Source organism: Anarhichas minor, unplaced genomic scaffold, assembly GCF_050575085.1.
Source record: "Anarhichas minor isolate MPS153535 unplaced genomic scaffold, ASM5057508v1 ptg000007l, whole genome shotgun sequence".
Classification (NCBI taxonomy): Eukaryota; Metazoa; Chordata; class Actinopteri; order Perciformes; family Anarhichadidae; genus Anarhichas; species Anarhichas minor.
In genome coordinates, this window is record NW_027466453.1 from 9,754,868 (window position 1) to 9,775,542 (window position 20,675).

The window sequence follows — 20,675 nt, forward strand, 5'->3', positions numbered from 1 at the left end:
CAGGAGATAATTGCATCCCCATTAAAAAAAATACTGTAGAAGATACGCAGTCAGTTGCAACGTTTATTGTTGCCTCCATAACAATTGCTTTGGTGATGCCTCAAAATGGATACAATAGTTTATCTGCCTTGGGTAGCTTTGACAGCGTTGTGAAAGTTTTTAAACAACGGCTGTTTGTGAAGAAATTAAAACCTGGATGCAACTAATGATGGGATTCTTTTGAATATTAACAGATTAAATTAATTTATTTGGAAAAAGGAATGGTTTCAACTTTAGAGCGAGATTTTAGATATGTTTTATACTGATCATTTAGTTTTCAAACTATTATCCTATGCATTGTCGCAGATGTTATTAATGTTTTAGGAAACTATATCGTTCCTGGGAGTGTCCATAGAAACATTTTAACAAACATTTACCAGAAAGCCCTGTGTGTCCAGACCAACAAACAAAACGTCAAAGTCATAAAATGGACGAGGTACGTTCATAAAGAGTAAGAGTTGGTGATACAAATAGAATCAATTAATTACACTTCTAGGATTTCTCCTTTGAGAGGACAAAACGGTCCTCGGGGTCCTCATTATTATTTCATCAATCAAGATTTGAACTCGGCGCGTGTGCGCGCGCGCCGTACCCTGTCTGGTCTGGAGGGGAGACGAGAAGAATCCAGACCCAGACACTGTGGCGCGCGCCTGCACAGACAGCAGCCTGAATACCTCGGATGAGCGCGGGACGGCGGCGGTGGTACGCGCGAGAGAGCTTGGCCGGGCCACGTAGCGGGGTCTAAAGACACCGGTGCGCAGGTATCTCCGCAGCCCACACGGGACATCAACAAATACTCTGCCACACATTTTGCACGAAAAGATCATTGGCGTTGCTCTTTCTAAATGCACATCCGCGAATTTAGAGGGAGAGCGAGCGAGGAAAGTGCGCGTGCAACCCCGAATCTGTGCAACTCTGATTGCACGAACCCAAGAGGGAGGTCGCTCTCGACGGAGGTAAGCCAGAAAAACCGACAACAAAAATGTTGCTATATCATGTTAATCGTATGCACTTAAATGTATGTCAAGCATGGCTGCTGCTCGAGGAAGCGCTTGTAGGTCACCGGTTAAATGGTCCGTGAGCTCAGCTAGCACCGACTTTGTGACAGTGTCGAGTTGAGTGGGTTTGATCGGTACAGCAGGCTGGGTTTGTTAGGAAAGCGGCGCTTCTCTTCTTGCACGTCAAGAAAGAAAGACACATTGATAACAAAGCGTGACATCGGCTTTTCATCTTTGCTTCGTGATGGTCCGATAACTGTCACAGCTCACCCCTTAAAGAGCAGTATCGAAATAGATTTGAACGTTAATGCTAAACATCTGATGTTAGCTTTAAGCTAACTAGCCCTAATCTGGGCGGTTTTGGGTTAAAAAAAAAAGTGAGTCTGTCTGTTGTGAGCTAATGCATGCCACCAAATATTAGCCTTTAATGTGGTGTAGCTCGTGCAGGGTACTATGGTTGTTTTTGAGGTTGAGTAACATTTGACTGCACTAACATATCTAATGGCTGCATATTGAGCTAATGTAGCCAAGTTAGCTTGTCATGTGTATGCACTGTGCAGGTCAGTACCCATGGAGTGTTGCTAGCTAGCTAAGTAGCCTAAGTTGGCTAGGCCTGCACGGTGTTACTGCTGTTCGGTGCACAGTGTTGCCTTTTAGTTTTCACCTTTGCTTTGCTCTGTATTCACTGCGATGTTAACTCCAAGTCTTGGGAGCTGAACAGATTGCCCTCAGCAAGATGTAGCCAAACACCAGACAGTAGCCGCTGCACTGTACCTCGTCGTATAAAATGATATATATTATTATTATAGTAGTTGGTTTCTCACTTTGTAACCTCATTAGCCAGAAATATTGAGCTAGTTGGACCGAATCCTCCCGTTTGTATTTCAATTATGTTTTAATTTGAAAGAGATTTATGTTCCTATGTTATCTTTCCCTTATTTAGGACAGAGCTATCCCAGTTGTGAATATCAGTGGACTGCTGTCAGGATTGATATTATCTCTCTCTCTCTCTCTCTCTCTCTCTCTCTCTCTCTCTCTCTCTCTCTCTCTCTCTCTCTCTCTCTCTCTCTCTATGCATGCAGTGATGAAAATAAAGAAACGAGGTTTGGGACAGCTTGGAGATACTACTCTCCCACTTTTCTATGATACTGCTCCATGACCCGATTAACGGGCTCGAGGGCCGGATCCTTACAGAGGCAGGGAGCACCCCTAGAGTGCACCACAACACACAGTGAGCCGGTTAAGGTCTTATGAGTTTGGACAGAGTGAGGAATGTGAACCTTCACACGGTCCTCTACAAGCTGCTGTGAACAGGGAAAATCTCATTAAAGTCTAGACTTTGGAGGGAGCGTGGATTTGAGGAGCACTGCTGCGTTAGAAGAGGTAAACGTGATGCCCTTTATACGGCTTCAGCGATCTCACCTGCTTTACCGTCGCAGACCAAGCTTTTGTGAACACTTGCACCAGTTCATTTTAGTGCCTTTTGCAGTAAAGCTCCCATCCTGTGTCATTCAAATCTCAAACCACAGTAAGCATGTATCTAGTATATGACTGGCTTTGTGGCTAACCCCACACAAAATGAGTTTTGGTTTCTCTGAAGCACGATTGAGGAAAACTACAAATTGGTTACTGTTGAGTAAACGTTGATTGCTGAGCGTTAGTACTTATTTGGAGAACTTCAGAGAGGCATTCATTTATGCACTTTTCTCTCCTTTTGCGTGTGCCAGGGTGCAGAGTTCCTGTAGGTTTGACCTCCCGATCCGACATGGTGATTTTGTAGAATAATTACCGGTGATATTTGGTAGTCAGCGCTCTGCTTGATTCCCACATCAAAGGACTGCATTATTTCGCTGTGAGTGAAACTCTGAAATGACTCATCATTGATAATGATAAGCCGGTGGAAGGATTTTGGCTCTATGTGGGTTACATAACCACACTGTGTATTTGCACATGTGCTTTTTGGGACCATTTTTCAGCAGTGAATGGAGCACTTTTTTGATATTGTGGATGGTAAATGAAATACATGGTTAGAGTTAGCTGTTGTATGTTCTTTCAACCCCATAAACATTTATTTTATCCGTCCGTGTGCTTAAAAAAAAGAAAGGAACATGGTACGTGTTAAGTCATGTTCAGGCAGTGGTTTCTCATGCAATTTATATTCCTCTGTCATCCAGACGCAGGATAATCTATTGAGCTCTATGTTTAAGACAGACATGTGAGTTGAGTTGCTCTGTCGGTGCAGAGCTCACCCTCCCCTTGTGGTCTTAATGCTCTGAGAGCTGCTGTCCAATTCTCAGAAAGGATCAGAGTCAGCATGCACAGGAAGACAGGTGTGTCTTTGTGGAGAGATATATTCTACATAAATGGCAGTCACTTGAACTTGCATAACTGGTAGAACATAGATTCATCTCTGTTTGTCTTTAATAATAACTTGGCAAACATCCTTTAGTCCCATGTATGTCTTGCGTATTTACATTACAGACGAGTGAGATGAAGTGACAGGAGGAACACAGAAAAATCAGTTTAGGATTTATTCCCAGAGAGCAATGAACTGAGAATGAATTTAAGATTGAGTTTACACAGAGCGTCGTTGGAATGATTCAGATTGTATTGCTGATGATTTTGAGCAAGTACAGCTTCTGTTCACTTTGAATTAGTGTTGGTATTGAACCCCCAGTAATAAAATATATATAAGGGCTGTAGTAAAAGTAAGGCACCACAAATGAAAACGTTTTTCAGTCGACATATACTACTCCAGAAAAAGTAGTAGTTAAATAATAAGGCTTATAATGTCTGTAGTTGCGTATTTATGTAAACAGAGGAGCGTTTTGTGTTGATAAAACAAAAGCTGTTTGTGAAGACACGGATGAGAGGATGTTTCCCATCTCCAAGAAAGGAAGTGTGTTTTTTTTTGTTTCTTGCTCAGGGAGATTTTCTATTGAACTACCCGCCCTGGTGCACACTCTCATTGTGAGGTTGTTTGAGGTCAGCCAACTGTCAGCCAGCGACACCCAGCTCACATGTATGCAAAAGTAAAGAATATACAAATGCCATAAAAGCAAGATTTATTTGTTTTAATACTGGTTTTGTTTTTCATTGTTTAACTTGCAGAAACGGGACAATAACTGTGCGTTGCTCCGGCTTCATTGAAAAGTTGAAATACGGTTTCCTGTGGTTGAATTTACGTTACAAGCTCCTGAGCTGTGGTTACACAAAGCTGTCTAACAGTCAATGGGAGGTTTTGCCTTTTGGTGTGTGTTGCTTTAAGAAAAAGACAATCTTCGGTTTAATCAGTGGAATTGCCATTGAGTTGGTGTTTCGGATAATTTTTGTTAATTGTGCCAAATATAACACTGGAAAGTTTTTGAATTTAGCAATTTATTGTTTAAGATTCAGGTTGTAGGCGATGCACAGTGATTGCATCTACAGTATGTCATCATAGTCCATTGCAATTCATATTGAGCTATCACTGTTCCAATGTTCTTGCGCTCCCAACCTCGTGTAAAGTGTTATCTGACAATCTTTAAGACGATGTTTTCCATCTTCTTCTCATGAATGTGCTCTTACATTAACAAGATGTGTTTTGGCGTGTCCCTCCAGAAAGCCAAACCATCTCTGCAGTTTATTTTATAGTGAGGCGTTTCAGTTGTGACCTAGAAATATTTACAATAATCAAAATGATAATCGTGCATTTTATTTATAGGCGTCTTTCAAAGCAGTCAAGGACACCTCGCAGGCACCGTTTAAAAACGAGCAGCAGTGTATAAAGGCGTCATATAATCCAACTAAATGGTGTTTACAATAATAAGTGGATACAATACATATATATAAAATCTTCGTCAGTGCAAAACTCAATGTGGTTGTAGCCGTTAGAGACAGAATCCGACTGAATATGCCAGTTCACGAAGGTGTGAATACACGGCTTTTGAACTTGAAGTCACTCACATTTATTTGTGAAGGCTGTGGTTTTGACTCCTACGCACAGAACTGAAACATGTGTGGGCAAACGAGGCGCTCGGTGTTGAAAACGTGACAATATGGCTGCAGTTTCAGTTCAGGCTCTATAGTAACAAGAGAGTGGCAGGGCACCTTTTCTAAATCTCACATGTCTTCTGTTTCTTCTGTCTTGTCTCATAGGTAATGCACTGTAAATGGCTTTTCAAGCAATACACAGAGGTCCGTACAGCAGTTCCATGTCTGGCGTTCTGCAGGGCAGCAGCCTTCAGATAAACTGAATCTGGGATCTGCCTACACCTCGCATGCAGACTTGAGAGGAACTCCAAATGTTCAGCATCAAAGACACCGAGCCTTTGATTTAGAAGTTTGACTTTTTAGCATATGGAGCAAAACCTGGAACGGATTTTATGTCTTTCCGACTGCATTTCCTACCCTGGACAGCATGGATGCTCTTTTTGAATCGGGTTGAATATCATTCGCCTCATCCCCTCCTTCCTGTCTCTTCAGTAGAAGGAGGGTGGGGGATTGGTGTGGCGTCCCCTGCCCCTCCTCGTAGAGTAGGCTAGTCTACCTTGGCACCATAGCAGTTACTCTTTTTTTTTTTTTTTTTTCCCCAACCAACTCCATCCCTCGATTCCCTCTTCATGAAATCCTGCAAGAGCCTGCGGGAAGAGGTTTCCGTCCCTAGCCTTGGCGGGATGTCCCAGGAGGAAGGACGCAGGACTCCGGTGTCCCAGTCCTATTTTCACTCCCCTAACCCAGATCTGGACCTGGCAGGCAAGCTGTACAAGAGGGAAGTTGGCGGTAAGCCGTATTCTGTGTTGGTGGACAATAAAATGGCAGCCAAGGCATCCATGGGAGATCAGAACATTGGTCAGATGCCCACTCAACAGCAGCATCAGCAGTATTTCCGAGAGGGAGGAGTAGGGCAGGAGGTGGGGACGCATGGGTCCCAGGCCGCCAACGACGGCACCTCTGACGACACTGAAGATGATGATGACGACGACGACGACGACGAGGAGGAAGAAGAAGATGGGGAGGAGGAGGAGGAGGAGAGCTTCAAGCGTGAGCAGATCATTGTCGAGGTCAACCTGAACAACCAGACACTTCATGTATCCAAGGGGGAGAGCAAAACTGCAACCACAGCAGATGACTCTGAAAGAGCTGGCAGTGACGACGATGACGAGGAGGAGGAGGAAGAGGAGGAGGAGGAGGAGGACGACAGCCTCGATGAAGAGGAGGAAGATGAAGAGGAGATTGAGAGTCGAAGGACGAGGTCAAAGAGGGCTCGTCGCGGCGCCAGTAGCACAGCAGCTCCCAGCCAGCCGCGGAGGAAAAGCCTCAGAACGGCTCTGAGCACGGCCGCCGCTGGGATGACCACCAGGGGCCGACGGAAGCGCATGGAGCCCCCAAAGAGCAAGCGCAGGTCGGCCAGGTCGGCCCCGTCGTCCGCCGGGTCCTTGACGGCCGGAGGGAAAGCGGAGGCGGAGGAGAAGGAGATGCTGGCGTGTGAAAAGTGCCCCCGAGTGTTCAACACACGCTGGTACCTGGAGAAGCACATGAATGTCACTCACAGGCGAATGCAGATTTGCGACAAGTGTGGCAAAAAGTTTGTCCTGGAGAGTGAGCTGGCCTTACACCAACAGACGGACTGTGAGAAGAACATCCAGGTAAAGCAGACTTCTCATGTCGTATCACTGTCGTTACACATTGTATTCTGAGTGATAGAAGAAGTGCATTTCCAGGGTTCACCATATTCTTTGACAACATCTTTATACACTTGGATACATTTAGCAACTGCCCAGAACAACTTCCTGTCAGATTTATTTTGGGTGCTTTGATGATAAACCTGATATTCAAGCATATCATTTTTTCCCCACTGAATACAGTAAACATTTGAAACATGAAACCTGATATACTAGGTTCATATAACCAGTTATAATGAGACTGTGGTGTAAGTGTGAGGTAAACTAAGTTACAATATCTGTAGCCAAAATACTCCCCGATATTGTTTATGAACCATTGGTATCAGTTCTCTAAAACTGAAAAGGTGATTCAGCGTATTAACACCCAAGGGTCTTGCAGCTGTTTTTTGAATATCTTAATTTAGCCCCCTGTTTTGTTTAACTTGATTTGCATCTTTTCGTCTTTCCCCAGCCGGTCAAACCAGTTGAAACCATGTCAACCGCTCTAATAATTAGTTACGTTAATGCAGCATTTCATTTTTCACATTTATTATTGCAGAACCTGTTAATGCACCTTTCCTGTCCAGAAGGCAACTCTCAATATTCACTCCTGTCAGTAATAGATTGATAAATATATCGATTTATTTCTGTGTCATGCATATAACGTGCCCAACCCTCATGGGTTCATAAGACACCAGAAATACAGCTGCAGTGGACACACATTTCATTAAAGACTCACATGATGGGCTTAGCAAGCCAGAAGGCATGAGAGAGATACTAGAACAAAGTGGAAGTCTCTTTGATATGATGGACCAAAATCTCGCCCTCTGGCCATCCTAAGTGCACGGGCTTTTTATATGTTGGTGGCAGCGTAATTGGTGTTGGTGGATGCTTCTCTTGCAAGGAAACTTCCATTTACAACTGGATTTATTTTCCACTAAGACCAAAGCCCCAAAACACAGAGCCAATGCTCAGGAGTGGCCTCAGAACAACAATGTCGGTGCTCTGTATTTTCAAAGTCAGTCCATAATTGAATCCAGTTGAGAATTGGTGCACTTCTACAGAGAAGAATTAGCAACTGTGATACAAAACCCACACAGACGTAAATTGCTGGCAAAGGTGCCTCTTCTGAATATCGATTTGAAAGGGATTCAGACATTCACTCTGTAGTTTTGTAATTTGTGCAACTTACTTTGTGTTCAAGTCTCTCTGTTGATCAGTGTGTTTGTTACATCCACTTTTGAATCAGTTCCATTAAACAAAACATGACATGACCTAAGTATTTTAACTTTATACGGTTTAAATCTGGAATCACACCAACAAGCCATATTAGCATGAATAAAATCCGTACATTCCCGTTTGTTAATCTTCCCCAATGTTATCTAAATTGTCGATTTGATCATCTTCCGGAGATCTCCAGAGGGAAGTCAGGGAACTGGACTGGTTGTGGTTTGTCCCCAGCAGAGGGAGCCAGAGTATAAGGAAACAGGTTGATGGCCATCAGGTTTTTGGTGCTTGTGATATTTATCAGCAACAATAATCTTAATGTTTTTTTTTTTATGTTTACGTGTCCTTTAGTGCGTCTCCTGCAACAAGTCTTTTAAGAAGCTGTGGTCACTGCACGAGCACATTAAGATTGTGCACGGCTATGCAGAAAAGAAGTTCTCATGTGAAATCTGTGAGAAGAAGTTCTACACGATGGCTCACGTCCGCAAGCACATGGTTGGTAAGTGGGGGTCTGTTTAATAAGTTCCTATTGTGCTGCATCACTGTCATATTTCATATTTGGGGTGATTCATATCAACATATCAATATTTTCTAATGTAGATGCTGTATTTTTTGATTTTATGCCGACCATATTTTCGTTTGAGGTGTTTATGTGGCATTTCTTTCGAATAATCAGATAAATTGTCTTTGATTAAATAAAACAATGCAGTAGTCTTTTTTTTTATTCATACACGGTTATCTTTATTGAAACTGTCAGGTGTATGCAGTTGTCTCATTATTGTTTTCCTCTCTCTCTCTCTCTCTTGCTCTCTCTTTCATCCATTTCTTCCCCCAAACCCAGCGCACACAAAGGACATGCCATTTACCTGTGAGACGTGTGGGAAGTCGTTTAAACGCAGCATGTCTTTAAAAGTTCACTCACTCCAGCATTCTGGAGAGAAACCTTTCCGTTGTGAGGTAAGATGCACATCGTGGCCCTGTTCAGACATGACGTCCTGTCAAAGTTAGATCAAGTTGCAATTCACGACGGCATCATGAAATGTGTCTCGCCTGCATCTAAAGTGACCACTTGTGATTAGATTTAGTCGACACAGGACTTCCTCACCTGAGAGGAGCTATAACAGTGTAGGGCCGATGAAATCTCAGATTTCTTTCACATTGCACCCGATTTACGATTTCATTTTTTGTCTTAAAAACAAACTAGGCCTACAAAAGACACAGGAATTATTAACTTTCACCAAACAGCACTTATAAGAAAATGAATAAAAGATGCCTTTTGTAAAAAGGTCCGTACCGTAATTGGTCAAGTTACAGCGAAAATCTATTTTCATCCTAAACCATGAATTCAAATTCGTTTATAAAATCAATAATAATAATTAAAAGATTTTATCACCCAAACGGTGTTTGCTGTGCTGTATGCAAATTGCCCTTCAATGTGATCACTTCAATGTGATGCCCTTCAATTCGTGTTAACAGTTTGCTATACAGTGTGAATATGCTACAAAACCTCCTCGACAAAGCCTTTAAAAGTGAAACACATCTATCCTTGTTCTCAGTACACACAGTCACAAGTGAATGGCGCTGAATGCAGGTGTACCGGAGACGAAGGGGGCGTATCTGTTATGTTCTCTCATCTGCGCCATTTGGTTTGCGACTACCCAAAATAGTCAGTTCTATTCCGACGGTGTCTCTCAGAGGCGGGCCATCCTCCCGTGTTTTAAACATTCATTGGACGGTTCCATCATCCGCGTTCTACAGAGAAGTCAAACCGCTCATAGTGTTCACCAACTAACTGGAACTTAAAATACGTGTAAAACTAAATGTTAAGTGTTCCGGGGCTTTAATCAACATCTCTAATGGATGCATTTTGTCACATTGTGGGTCAAGATGTCCAAGCTCAGTGGGGTTAGTAAGAGTTTATTATGTTCTGTCCTCGCTCAGGAATTCAGAGGAAGTTGACAGATGGGATGGTTTACTCCCACCCGAGGCCTTTCAATATCCAACCACATGAATGGGACAGCACACGGGGAACATATGTGTATGGGTGGAGCTGCTCTAATTAAATGTTTAAAGTCATCCTTCACTTTAACGTGCTTATTAAGGACGTATGTAATGTATAGGCCATTCTCCTCAGTGATCTAACTCTGTTGGGCCAAATGGAAACTGCTGGTTATTTTCCCCCACAGACATTTATTTAGCCGGGTGGTGCCGTGGAGATTATAAATATTTTACTTTTGGAAAAGACCCGACCAAGAAAGCCTCATTATGCAAATATACAGCGTGGTTACATGCACCCAAATAATCTGGTGTCGCATAACTTTTAATATAGTTTTTAATACTCCGAACATATTAAAAGTCAATATGGTACCCTTCATGATTGTTTTAAACGTGTCAAAGGAAACACTTTAGGTTAAAAGCATTTTCAACAAGTTGGAAAGAGTATGTGAAAGATCTTTACCCTGATTCAGCGTTTTGTTTGTATTGAGTGTTGTTGAGCTGATGCCTGTCCGTGGACTTGGTGTGTCATCTGAATGCCTTCTGTCGTCTCTGCCGCAGAACTGTGACGAGCGGTTCCAATACAAGTACCAGCTGCGCTCCCACATGAGCATCCACATCGGACACAAGCAGTTCATGTGCCAATGGTGTGGCAAAGACTTCAACATGAAACAGTATTTTGATGAGCACATGAAAACGCACACAGGTGAGAAATGTCAAGCTCGTGCACTCCTGATCTCAGACCAAATGTGCCGGTGTTCAAAGGGTCTGTTGGAACGTCTTGTAGGAGGAAAACGTAACCAGCTTTTCTGACTGCAGGAACATACTTCTAGTTTTCAAGCGAGATTTAGTTCCTCGGCTTTTCTACATGCCCATTGAGACATTCCTGTTCTCCAGATTTGAGTTTCCAGTGACCCAGCAGCCATCAGGGTGGTCTCCAGTACACTCACGAGCGCTGTACAGATATACAGACCTGGAAATGGACTTTCTTGTAGTAACGCTTAAAGTTATACAGCCAACTTTCCAGTCTTGAAAAAGCCCCCTGTTTGAATTATATACTGACCAGAAAGCTCTCAGCTGAGCCGTAATACGTTGGAGACGGACGTGTCACCTTTCTGGCATCCGTCTTCCGCTCCATCTCTGCCCACTCTCCTCTCCGGCATCTGAAGGATTTGAATGTCACAGTTGTGCAACACTAAATACCACGGAACAACAAGCTGACTCGGCTGTTGTGCGAGTGTATGCAAAAATTATGTTTCATGCAAAGTAGTTTTATTTTCATCACATCCATCTTTCAGTTACTTGTGAATAAGAATTCAAAAGGTGCTTTTTATGTCCTGGATCAAGTCCCTCTGACTGTTTAGAAAGGTCATAGGTTTATGTTTTTGTTATGTTTGTACTCTGTCTGTTGCTAATCTTAACGTCAATACTTGGAATTCTGAATGCTTTGAGAGGAAAACTTTGCCAAACAGCAACAACGTTCCTGGGCTCAGTCGATCTGCCGGCCAGTCACCATACACTCTCTAAAAACAGAAACACATGGGATGTTCCCAAGATGAACATTATAGTGGTGCGAGCAGCGAGACTTCGCCCAGTTTTTGTAATGAGAGGGATGTTGTACATCAAAGCAGAGCCTTGCATATATATCGGGGCTTATAATGACTACCCAGACACACTCTGGTTTTCTCTCCCTGCTCTGTTGCTATTTCCAAGACCAAACTGAGCAGTGCAGCCTGTTCGTCTTTCACCGTTTTTCCAGCCTGACGTGGGTGGACACTCTGCTCTCCGTTGGCCCTCACGGTTCTATTTGTGATGTGTAATTACGCTCCCCTCTCTTCCCCCTGCCGCTACCGACCAATTTAAGCTCCTGCAGCAGGAGACACACCCAGGCGTGCCCTGTAATAGGCGGCACACATGTTGAACAAACACTCCCAAAAAGTTTGGCTCGCTGCGCGATGTCTTGTGAGTGTAATGTAACAGCTACAGAAGACGAGCACATTCGCTGTCACCTTTTTATATTCAGTTGGTTCGGAGGAGCTTCATGCATAACATGCCGGTGTAAGGCATTCAGAGAGCCCTTCAGCAGCCTGCTAATAGATGGCTGTGTGGGTGGTAGCTGGCACATTCAGTAGCTCCATGGAGGGAGGTTAATGAGAGCAGCGTTCCAACGAAGCTGCTGCTGCTCATTTTTCACATCTCCTCTCCTCAAAGTGTGAATTGTAATAGCTTCCTCCGGAGTGGGTGGGTTGACGGCAAAATACCCTCAATTCAAGATGCCAACGTATTAGCGCTTTTTAAAAGAGAACTGTCGTTCTTTGTAGAGAGAAATAGTGAAAGGGGAAAAAAGTTACTTTGTTTTTTGGAGCTTTAATCGGTTGATTAATAATCTTGTAACCATCTCATTTGACTCTGACGCATCATATTGTTTTCTCTTTTTGTACACTGATGCAGTCTCTGTCTTCCTCACACGCGAGTCTTTTTATTTTGCAGGAGAGAAGCCTTTCATTTGTGAGATCTGCGGGAAGAGCTTCACCAGCCGGCCCAACATGAAGCGCCACCGCCGTACTCACACGGGGGAGAAGCCCTACCCCTGCGACGTGTGCGGCCAGCGCTTCCGTTTCTCCAACATGCTCAAAGCACACAAGGAGAAGTGTTTCCGGGTCACCAGCCCCGTGGTCCTGCAGACCAGCGGCCCACCTGTGCCTGTCCGCATCTTTGCCAACACCTTCTCGTCCTCTTCCTCCATCTCTGGTCCCAGTCCTTCCGCTGCCACCGCGGCCTCCACCTCGGCACCCATGGGCCTCAACCCGACGGGAGGGCCCATGCCTCCACGAGGCCCCGTGGGACACACGTTCTCCCACGTACAGCTCCATTCAAACCCCTCTCACCATCATCCCCACCCCTCGACCACCCAGCAACACCTCTCAAACACACCCCAACATGCCCCGCCTCACCCCCACCACCACCTGGCAGTGCCCCCAGTCTCCCATCTACCCCTACCCCCACCCCCGGCCCTATTCAAGAGCGAGCCCTTAAACCACTGTGGGCACGAAGACAGCAGCTACCTGCACCACATGGCTCCCCCCGACAAGGGCCCCGGAGCCCCACAGCACCACTGAACTGGGCCCCCGGCTCTGCAGGCCCACACCAAACCGCGCCTTGTTCCTCCTCTTCTCATAGTCCTGCCTCAGTCTCTCAGTTGCAGGGTCCCTGGTCACAAGGGGGCTCCTCTCAAACTGATTGAAATAAGTAAAGCTACACACACACACACCCTCAGTGCACACCGTATTTAAGTAAGACCCCTACTTAAATGACAAAGATTTTACAACCTCTAAAAAAATATACTCTTGAACATTTTCTTAGGAAATCTACACAAGGATTTCCGTGAGAGTTCTCTGTTTGTACATTAATGGGTGTAAAGTGTCTCCTTTTCATCAAAAGCTGCTGATGGGAGGTCGACGTATGTATTAACTGAGCACCATCAAGGATCAGTGTCATTTAACGTTCCTCCTTATGTCGGCTCATTGATCTCTGTGCACGTCCTCCCCATAGCAATACTCAACCTGTCCTAGTAGTTGGACTGTAGAGCCTCACCCCCAAAGCAATATTTGAAGAATGTTGTAACTGGTTCTACCCGAACCTTTAGGCTGTCAGAGGGGAAACAGCAGCTGTGTACGATGCAGTGCCGTAGACTAAAGTAGGAAGGGGGGGGTGGGGGGGTGTAGGGGGCATTGGAATACAGGTTTTGTAAATGGTTAGTTGAATCTAGACAAAGTCTGAGATTCACACTATGGTTAAATGGTGCTTTCCATTCCAGTGCATACAGTGTTTCTTAATTTTAGCTTTTTCCATTTGATTTCCAAAAGTTCAATATTACAGAATAACAATGTATTGTGTCGGCCTGGCATTCCTACCATGGAAGTGAGGTTTGGCTGGATATGTTGTGATCAAGAAACTCAAGTTATGCAGGACCTGCACGCTCACACTTACTGAAGCACACACACACACACACACACAAAAGACGAACCACACGGTCACTGATTTACTTGCCGTGTTCAGTGCGACCTCAGAACTGTTGGTCATCGGATGCTTTTAGATAACGGATGACTGTCACATACTGCCACTGTGAGGGGCCAGACACATGGCCCCATCAGGATTTACCCCACTTCCCTTCGCTGCTGTCGAAATGATACGGGTTACCATGTGAAAGGTCATTTGACACACACACACACAGTATACACACCTGGGACCTTTTTCATCACAGTTCTTAATTAACAGGCAATTATGCATATTCCTCTCAGCCTATATTCCACAGTTCGGTGCGGGGAGTTGTTGTCATGTAACGGTTTGCTTTTTCGACTTCGTACTGATTAACCCCACACAGGCAAATGTGTGTCTAAACCTGTTGAATGTTTCTTTCGCAGAATGATGGCCGATGACTCATTTATGTTGTTTTTTTTTTTATATATATTCTCTGATAATTTGCTCAGTTTTAAGCTAATGTAGATATACTGTTGTTAGCACATAATAGGAAATGTCAGGATAAAAGGCAGTGGTCATAAAACTTCTAATATTTGGAATTCTCGTATAGATAAGCATACATGTGATAAAGTCAGCGTCAGAAATTACATTTATTAATGTAATAGCCGATGGTGTGAATGTTATTTGTTTAAAATAAGCATAAAGGGTTGGCAAGTATTTGTCATGAATTTGAGTTGCGTGGTTGGTAGCCCTTCGCCCAGTCTGACAGGTGTGTGTGTGTGTGTGTGTGTGTGTGTGTGTGTGTGTGTGTGTGTGTGTGTGTGTGTGTGTGTGTGTGTGTGTGTGTGTGTGTGTGTGTGTGTGTGTGTGTGTGTGTGTGTGTGTGTGTGTGTGTGTGTGTGTGTGTGTGTGTGTGTGTGTGCGCGCAACATTGAGCTGTGTGTGTGTGCATGCATTTTCTCTACCAGTCTGTCTGGTTGTCCCCAGTGCTCTTCTTCCAAAAGCTGCTTTTACACTGTGTGTGTGTGTGTGTGGATACCTGAGATGGACAATAGCATTAAATTTAACGTGATCCTCTTTCTACCACTCTAACTGTATTCGGTCTGGAATGGTTGAGCTCAGTAGTTTAGGATGTCCCCTTTTGATTTGAGACCTGCAATTATCCTGCCATTTCTATGGGCCTTAATACGGCTGTATTATTTGCTCATCCGGTCCCCTCGGGTTCACTGCTGTGCTTCAGCATTTTTGCAGTATGGATCTTTTGTCTTTTTATTTTTTTTTTAAGCCTTTTTCGTTTGTGTGTATTCTCTGCACTTTACTGCTGCGTGGGTGAGGCACAGGGAAGGGAGGGACTGACGATGCATTGTGGAACAGAGTGCAGTTGTGGCTGCATGAGAAAGGGTGGAGGTGATTATTTTGAGTGGATGTTTTTAGGCAAGGAAAGGAGGAGAAACCCCGGGTGGAGGCGGTTTGTGTGGAAGAGGGACCATAGCCAACAAAGGACATGTCTTTTAGTATGCGCATACATTTAATTTCCTATAAAAAAAAAATTTCTTTCAAAGAAAAACACCAATGTGGACCCCCCCCCCTCAAAGTGAAAGCGACGTTCCTCCTGCTTTGGTGACTTTCCACTAGCCCCTCCAAGCTATCGCTGACGTTCATTCTCTTGTTTGTTCGTGGAGTTTCTCTCCACCATGTCCTGTTTTGTCTCCTCCTCCTTTCTTTGTTTTATAGAATGCACTTTCTACTAAAATTCTTGGCTAGTTAAGAAAAAATAACATTGTATATTCTTTAAAGATGTTTTAAAAAAAATCAATATGCTTTTTTCCCCTTTGTATTTTTAACCACTTTAATGTAGCATTGCGTATTTTATTATTGTATCTGGTACAAAATGTGCAGCTTTATAATGTCCCGGTTTGTCCTTTTTTGTATGTTATCTGGAGATTGAGGAGAAGTGGAAAAAGTTGGGCCTTTTTTGATAATGTACATTTAAACTGACTGCTAACTTTGAGAAGTAAAAACAAGTAGCCATGATTATCACACATCTCTGTGCCTCTTTTTTTTATTTCTGTGAGTTTTCCGGGAACAGTTAAGAAAGGTAATTATGAGGCTTGTGCGCAACATGTTCCTGACAGTAAACTAAGCACTAAACTTTGCTGAAAAGCTTAAATTCCAGCTGATAACAGCACACTTAAATTGCTTGCATGTTGTTATTTAACTATTTTTTTGGGTGACTAAGTTCTTGGCGTAATGCCTGTAACTAAACAACGTCTGCTGGCTGCACATGACACTGAGCGGTCAGCTGCTGACTTTGCTTTTCAAAACCTTTTATTTGCCCAGGAAAGTTTTAGGTCCTCTTTATTTATTAAAGACCGCTTCCTGTTTCTTTAATCTGTTTTAAATTATGTTTTTGAAGAAAATGACCTGAGAGAGCCTTACAGTAGGGTTCATTGTATTCCACTGGCAGTGAACTTGACCATCAGTCACCTTCTCAGGCAGGTATTCTCCGCTTAGGTAACACACAGCATGAGTCTTTTCATCTAAACCCCTTATGATATATGTTTAGATGAGCTGTTGCGTTGGGAGAAAGTGTCAATTGAATAATGGAGTGACAACAGGATTGTGCAAAGAATGACATTTCCTTTCCTGGATATCCGCTGATCCAACTCGACAACCTTTATTCGTCCATTAACAGAGTGCGCCTCCTCTAAGGGCACGGTAAGACTGTTACTGTTGCCGGTATAACTCCTAAAATGCCGTGTGCCCTCTATCGCCATCGGGGGTTTTAAGTGGCGCACCAATGAGTCACATAATCCTATAAGATGGCTGAGCGGGGCCGACAGGTAGAGAAAAGTGTAAGTGACTCACTGATGGTGAGTGGGTGGTCAGGTAGCGAGGCTCACTTCACGAGCAGAGAGGAGATAATAACCCACTGTGTACATCGCCATTCCCATTTGGGTTTGAAAATAGTCAGCCACCCCAGCTGTTAGTCATTACGCCTAGTGGTGCAGAGGAGGCAGGAGGCTGCGTCTGCCTGATGAGGATGAGGATGAGGGCTTCACGTTGTGTTTTTTCAGTCGTGTGCTCGCCGCTCTGAAGGTTTCTATGCGGTTCATTAATCACCATTTGCCAGGGTTTATTCTAGACGAACACAAACCCCCTTCGCTGCGACGCTAATGTTTCTCTGTGATTAAGAAAAGGAGACACCATATTGCTTACTGAAATGATGTATTACTTTGGATACTCCAATCAGACTCGGCTCTGTCTCCCTCACAATAGAGGTCAGAGGTCAAGCAGCTCCACAGCGAAATCTGTTTTTCTCCATCGAGCTTACGGCCACACTGACCCAAATCCTGATGATCCTGTTGAAGGAGGTTGTCAATTTTTCAGCAGGAGATCTATTGCATCAGATATTCTCCTGTGACTGCCCAGAGTTCTCTGCCAGGCACCGTGTTTTCTCAACTGGGTCAACAGTACACTTAATAACACAGGGAAAGGTGCACGGTTTACGCTGGTCTTTTCTTAGACCTGTGGTGTTTATCCACGTTGGAAAGTGTGTGCGAGTACGTTTGAATATGCGTTTGTAGTCTGCCATGAGAGGCAGTGAGGCGAGAACAAATACTGACACATTCGCTTGACTAACATGCATAATATTGCGAATATAGCTATTCGGGAAACAGAATATTTGCATTCTGTCGTTCTCTCTTTTTTTCCCTCCTTCCGTTCCTCCCAACAGCTGTCCCCCTCTCCTCTTGAAAGTACCGTGCACGCGCTCAGCAGGCTGCTATTAAATGGGCGGACTTGTATGCGCGGTCACGTCCACAGCCGCTCCGGTGGTTTTGACCGTCACATAAAAGCGCCCGTCCCAACGGCCGAGCGGCGGAACTCTGTCTCTACTCTCTGCGAGACCGGATCGGACGCGACCGACACCGGGGGATCGGAAACCTGCGCCTCGTGCCTCACAGTAATGCTTTTTGCGAGAATTTCGATAGAAGAGTTGAAGTTTGATCTGATGCATTCCGGGCTCTCTGCTGCTGTTATTGTTATGATACAAGGAGGTTACTTTATCAGTCGGTAGATAAGGTTGGCAGGCTGACAACGGACATGTCTCAAAGGGGACTTGAACTGTGTTTTACAGCCAACTAGACCTCACAGACATGTAACCTCCCGGAACCTGGTGCCGTTAAATGCGTGCTTGTAGGCGTATTATTCTTTATATTTCCTATTTAACCTTATTTGATATCACATCTGACTCCGTACTATCTTTTCTTGTACACAGGCATACTCTTGTAGGATTAATTAGGTTATTATAAAGTTATTATTTGGGACCTTGCATGGTGCTGCTGTCTGAGGCAATTCAGCATCCACTGTGTTTTTCTTCCATACAGGCAAAAAAACAGCTTGAAGGAGTTTGGTAGGAAATAAGGAAACACACGGTCAGCTGACACCCACTGCTGACCACCGGCTTCACTCAAAAGGTAGGCAGGCGGACACCGTCTATACACTGTGAGACATAGTCTTGCTTGTTCATCTAATGTACAGTGTATAAGCGTGCTTGCTTGCAGGATTTGCATGGAGCCCATGTTTTTTTTACAGATCCGAATATAATCTTACTTCCCTCATATTGTTTTACTCCTGCTACAGCAGGATGACCACCTCTTAATTATACCTCTGTAGAAAGGTACATTATTTCAGAGACCCATGAGCTGGTGGATGCTGCCTCTTCTGCTTTGAACTGCTGACTGGCTGCTTTGCTCTCTTTCAGCTCATAACTGTTTTCATAGATGATATTCAGAATATTGTGTCTATTTCATATATTCAATCTATGTTTTACTCTGTTTTTACCTCCCCCAAACCCCACTCTTCGTCTATTTACGCATTGATGTTTCCCAGAAATCATCCTCGGTAGCCTCCACCTTACTGTGGCTTGCCTTGCGTGGGACGCTGGAGAGTGGGAGGAGAGCAGGAGTGGAGATTTGATGCCTGTAACAGTCAGAGGTGTGGCATAGTCAATCATGGGGGATTCAATATTCAACTGCTGTTATGTCCCACCCCATCCCCCAGGCGAGGGGGAGCCCGCCGGGTCCAGACGCGCAAAGATCATGGCCTCCAATGCAGCCAAGATCGCCTCCGACAAACGCTTCCTCATCTTCTTTGACTTTGATGAGACCATCGTGGATGAAAGCAGCGACGACGTAGTGGTGCAGACCGCCCCGGGTCAGCACCTTCCGGTCTGGCTGAAGGACACGTACCAACCTGGCCGCTACAACGAGTACATGCAGCGCGTGCTGGCCTACCTGTCGGAGCAGGGCGTCACCGAGAGCGACATCCGCGGCTCCATGGAGAAGATACCGGCCACCCCCGGCATGCTCACCCTCTTCCAGTTCCTCCGCACTCGGCCACCGCAGGACTTCGAGGTGGTGCTGTTGTCTGACTCCAACGCCTTCTTCATCGAGTCCTGGCTCCGACGCGCCGGAGCCCGCCAGCTCTTCCACCGGATCTTCAGCAACCCGGCCACCTTCAACAGGGACGGGCGGCTGGTGATGCGGCCCTTCCACTCCCACGACTGCGTGCGGTGCCCCAACAACATGTGCAAGCAGGTGGTCGTCAGGCAATACGTGGCCCGCAGGACGCAGGAGCGGGGCCGCCCGTACCAACGGGTCTTCTACGTGGGGGACGGAGCCAACGATTTCTGCCCGGTGCTGTCCCTCGGGCCCCGGGACGTGGCTTTCCCGCGGCGGGACTTCCCCATGCACCGGCTGATCACGGAGATCCATGAAGCCATGCCAGGGGAGTTCAAGGCGGTCACGGTGCCGTGGAGCAGCGGGGAGGATGTGGTGCAGAGGCTGAGGAAGCTGGTGGCAGAGTAGAGGGCCACACACGGAGACAGAGAGGGGAGAAAGGAGAGCATTAAGGGGCCAGTTGACACATTTTGTCAAATTCTCAGGTTAAATAGTCCCACAAACTAATGTTAAGGCAATTAAACCATTTGTATTGTCTGTAGAAATAAATAGTGTCTGTCTGGCGTCCAGGTTACACGTGCCTTAGTCCAGCCTCTCACGCTTTGGTCCGGAGGTCACTCTCAGGACAGAGGGACCATAATCATCAGCAGGTTAATGATTGTGGAGACCTGCCGCTATCTCCAAACGACAGGAAATCAATGACATATCAGTGCTTTCTTTTAAAGATTTAGAAGTACAGTAACTTATAACTTTAACGTTTGGGGGTGGGCCTATTTGCATAATAAATAATCTACACTTGTATGGGATATGGTACTTTAAAATGTTAAACAGGGTCAGTATAGGTCCACTTTAGTAGCAATATTTAAAAATGTTAGATATTTATGACAACCAAGAAACGGGGTGCTCTTTTATAACAAGTGTGATTCACTATTTCAAATATTACATTTCAGCCTCGATAAACTAAATCTAAGTAGCACTGCTCTCTGAAGGGCATTTCAACAGATCTACAAGATGACCACACAATGTTTTTTGACAATGTGCTTCTCACATAATATATGTCTGATTTAGAAATGTATGACAATGTTGTAAGGATGTGTTTGTTTGTTTAACTTGTTTGTCAGTCTGTTGTATCTTTACTGTACTGAACACAATATGTAATCCAGCAGGAATAAAGCCATCAACTGAAACCCTACTGTGTCTGCATGTATTATCAAACCTCATCAACATCCAAGTGGAATAATTCCCCCCCTCCCGATTACATACATCTATCTTTACCATAGAATTGCCACATTTCATATTTAATAGTTGAACATCAGTTGGCCTACTTGTTT

General features: G+C 44.7%; 2 protein-coding genes across 3 annotated transcripts; both read left to right on the forward strand.

Moving 5' to 3' along the window:
• The first annotated feature begins 710 nt into the window (after positions 1 to 710).
• Positions 711 to 15,922, forward strand: znf652 (zinc finger protein 652). The gene is made up of 6 exons (XM_076085608.1): positions 711 to 995; positions 5,175 to 6,664; positions 8,258 to 8,405; positions 8,748 to 8,863; positions 10,463 to 10,607; positions 12,392 to 15,922. Exons 2-6 carry the CDS (start codon positions 5,639 to 5,641, stop codon positions 13,018 to 13,020), a joined length of 2,064 nt encoding a protein of 687 aa, XP_075941723.1. The 5' UTR covers positions 711 to 995; positions 5,175 to 5,638; the 3' UTR covers positions 13,021 to 15,922.
• A 2,356-nt stretch (positions 15,923 to 18,278) lies between these two features.
• phospho1 (phosphoethanolamine/phosphocholine phosphatase 1) lies at positions 18,279 to 20,531 on the forward strand. Of its 2 annotated transcripts, XM_076080100.1 has the most exons (2): positions 18,279 to 18,360; positions 18,947 to 20,531. In XM_076080100.1, exon 2 carries the CDS (start codon positions 18,985 to 18,987, stop codon positions 19,750 to 19,752), a length of 768 nt encoding a protein of 255 aa, XP_075936215.1. In that variant the 5' UTR covers positions 18,279 to 18,360; positions 18,947 to 18,984; the 3' UTR covers positions 19,753 to 20,531. The 2 variants fall into 2 exon arrangements, with proteins under 2 accessions (XP_075936215.1, XP_075936213.1); XM_076080098.1 differs by lacking the exon at positions 18,279 to 18,360 and having other exon boundaries at positions 18,779 to 20,531.
• The last annotated feature ends 144 nt before the right edge of the window (positions 20,532 to 20,675 follow it).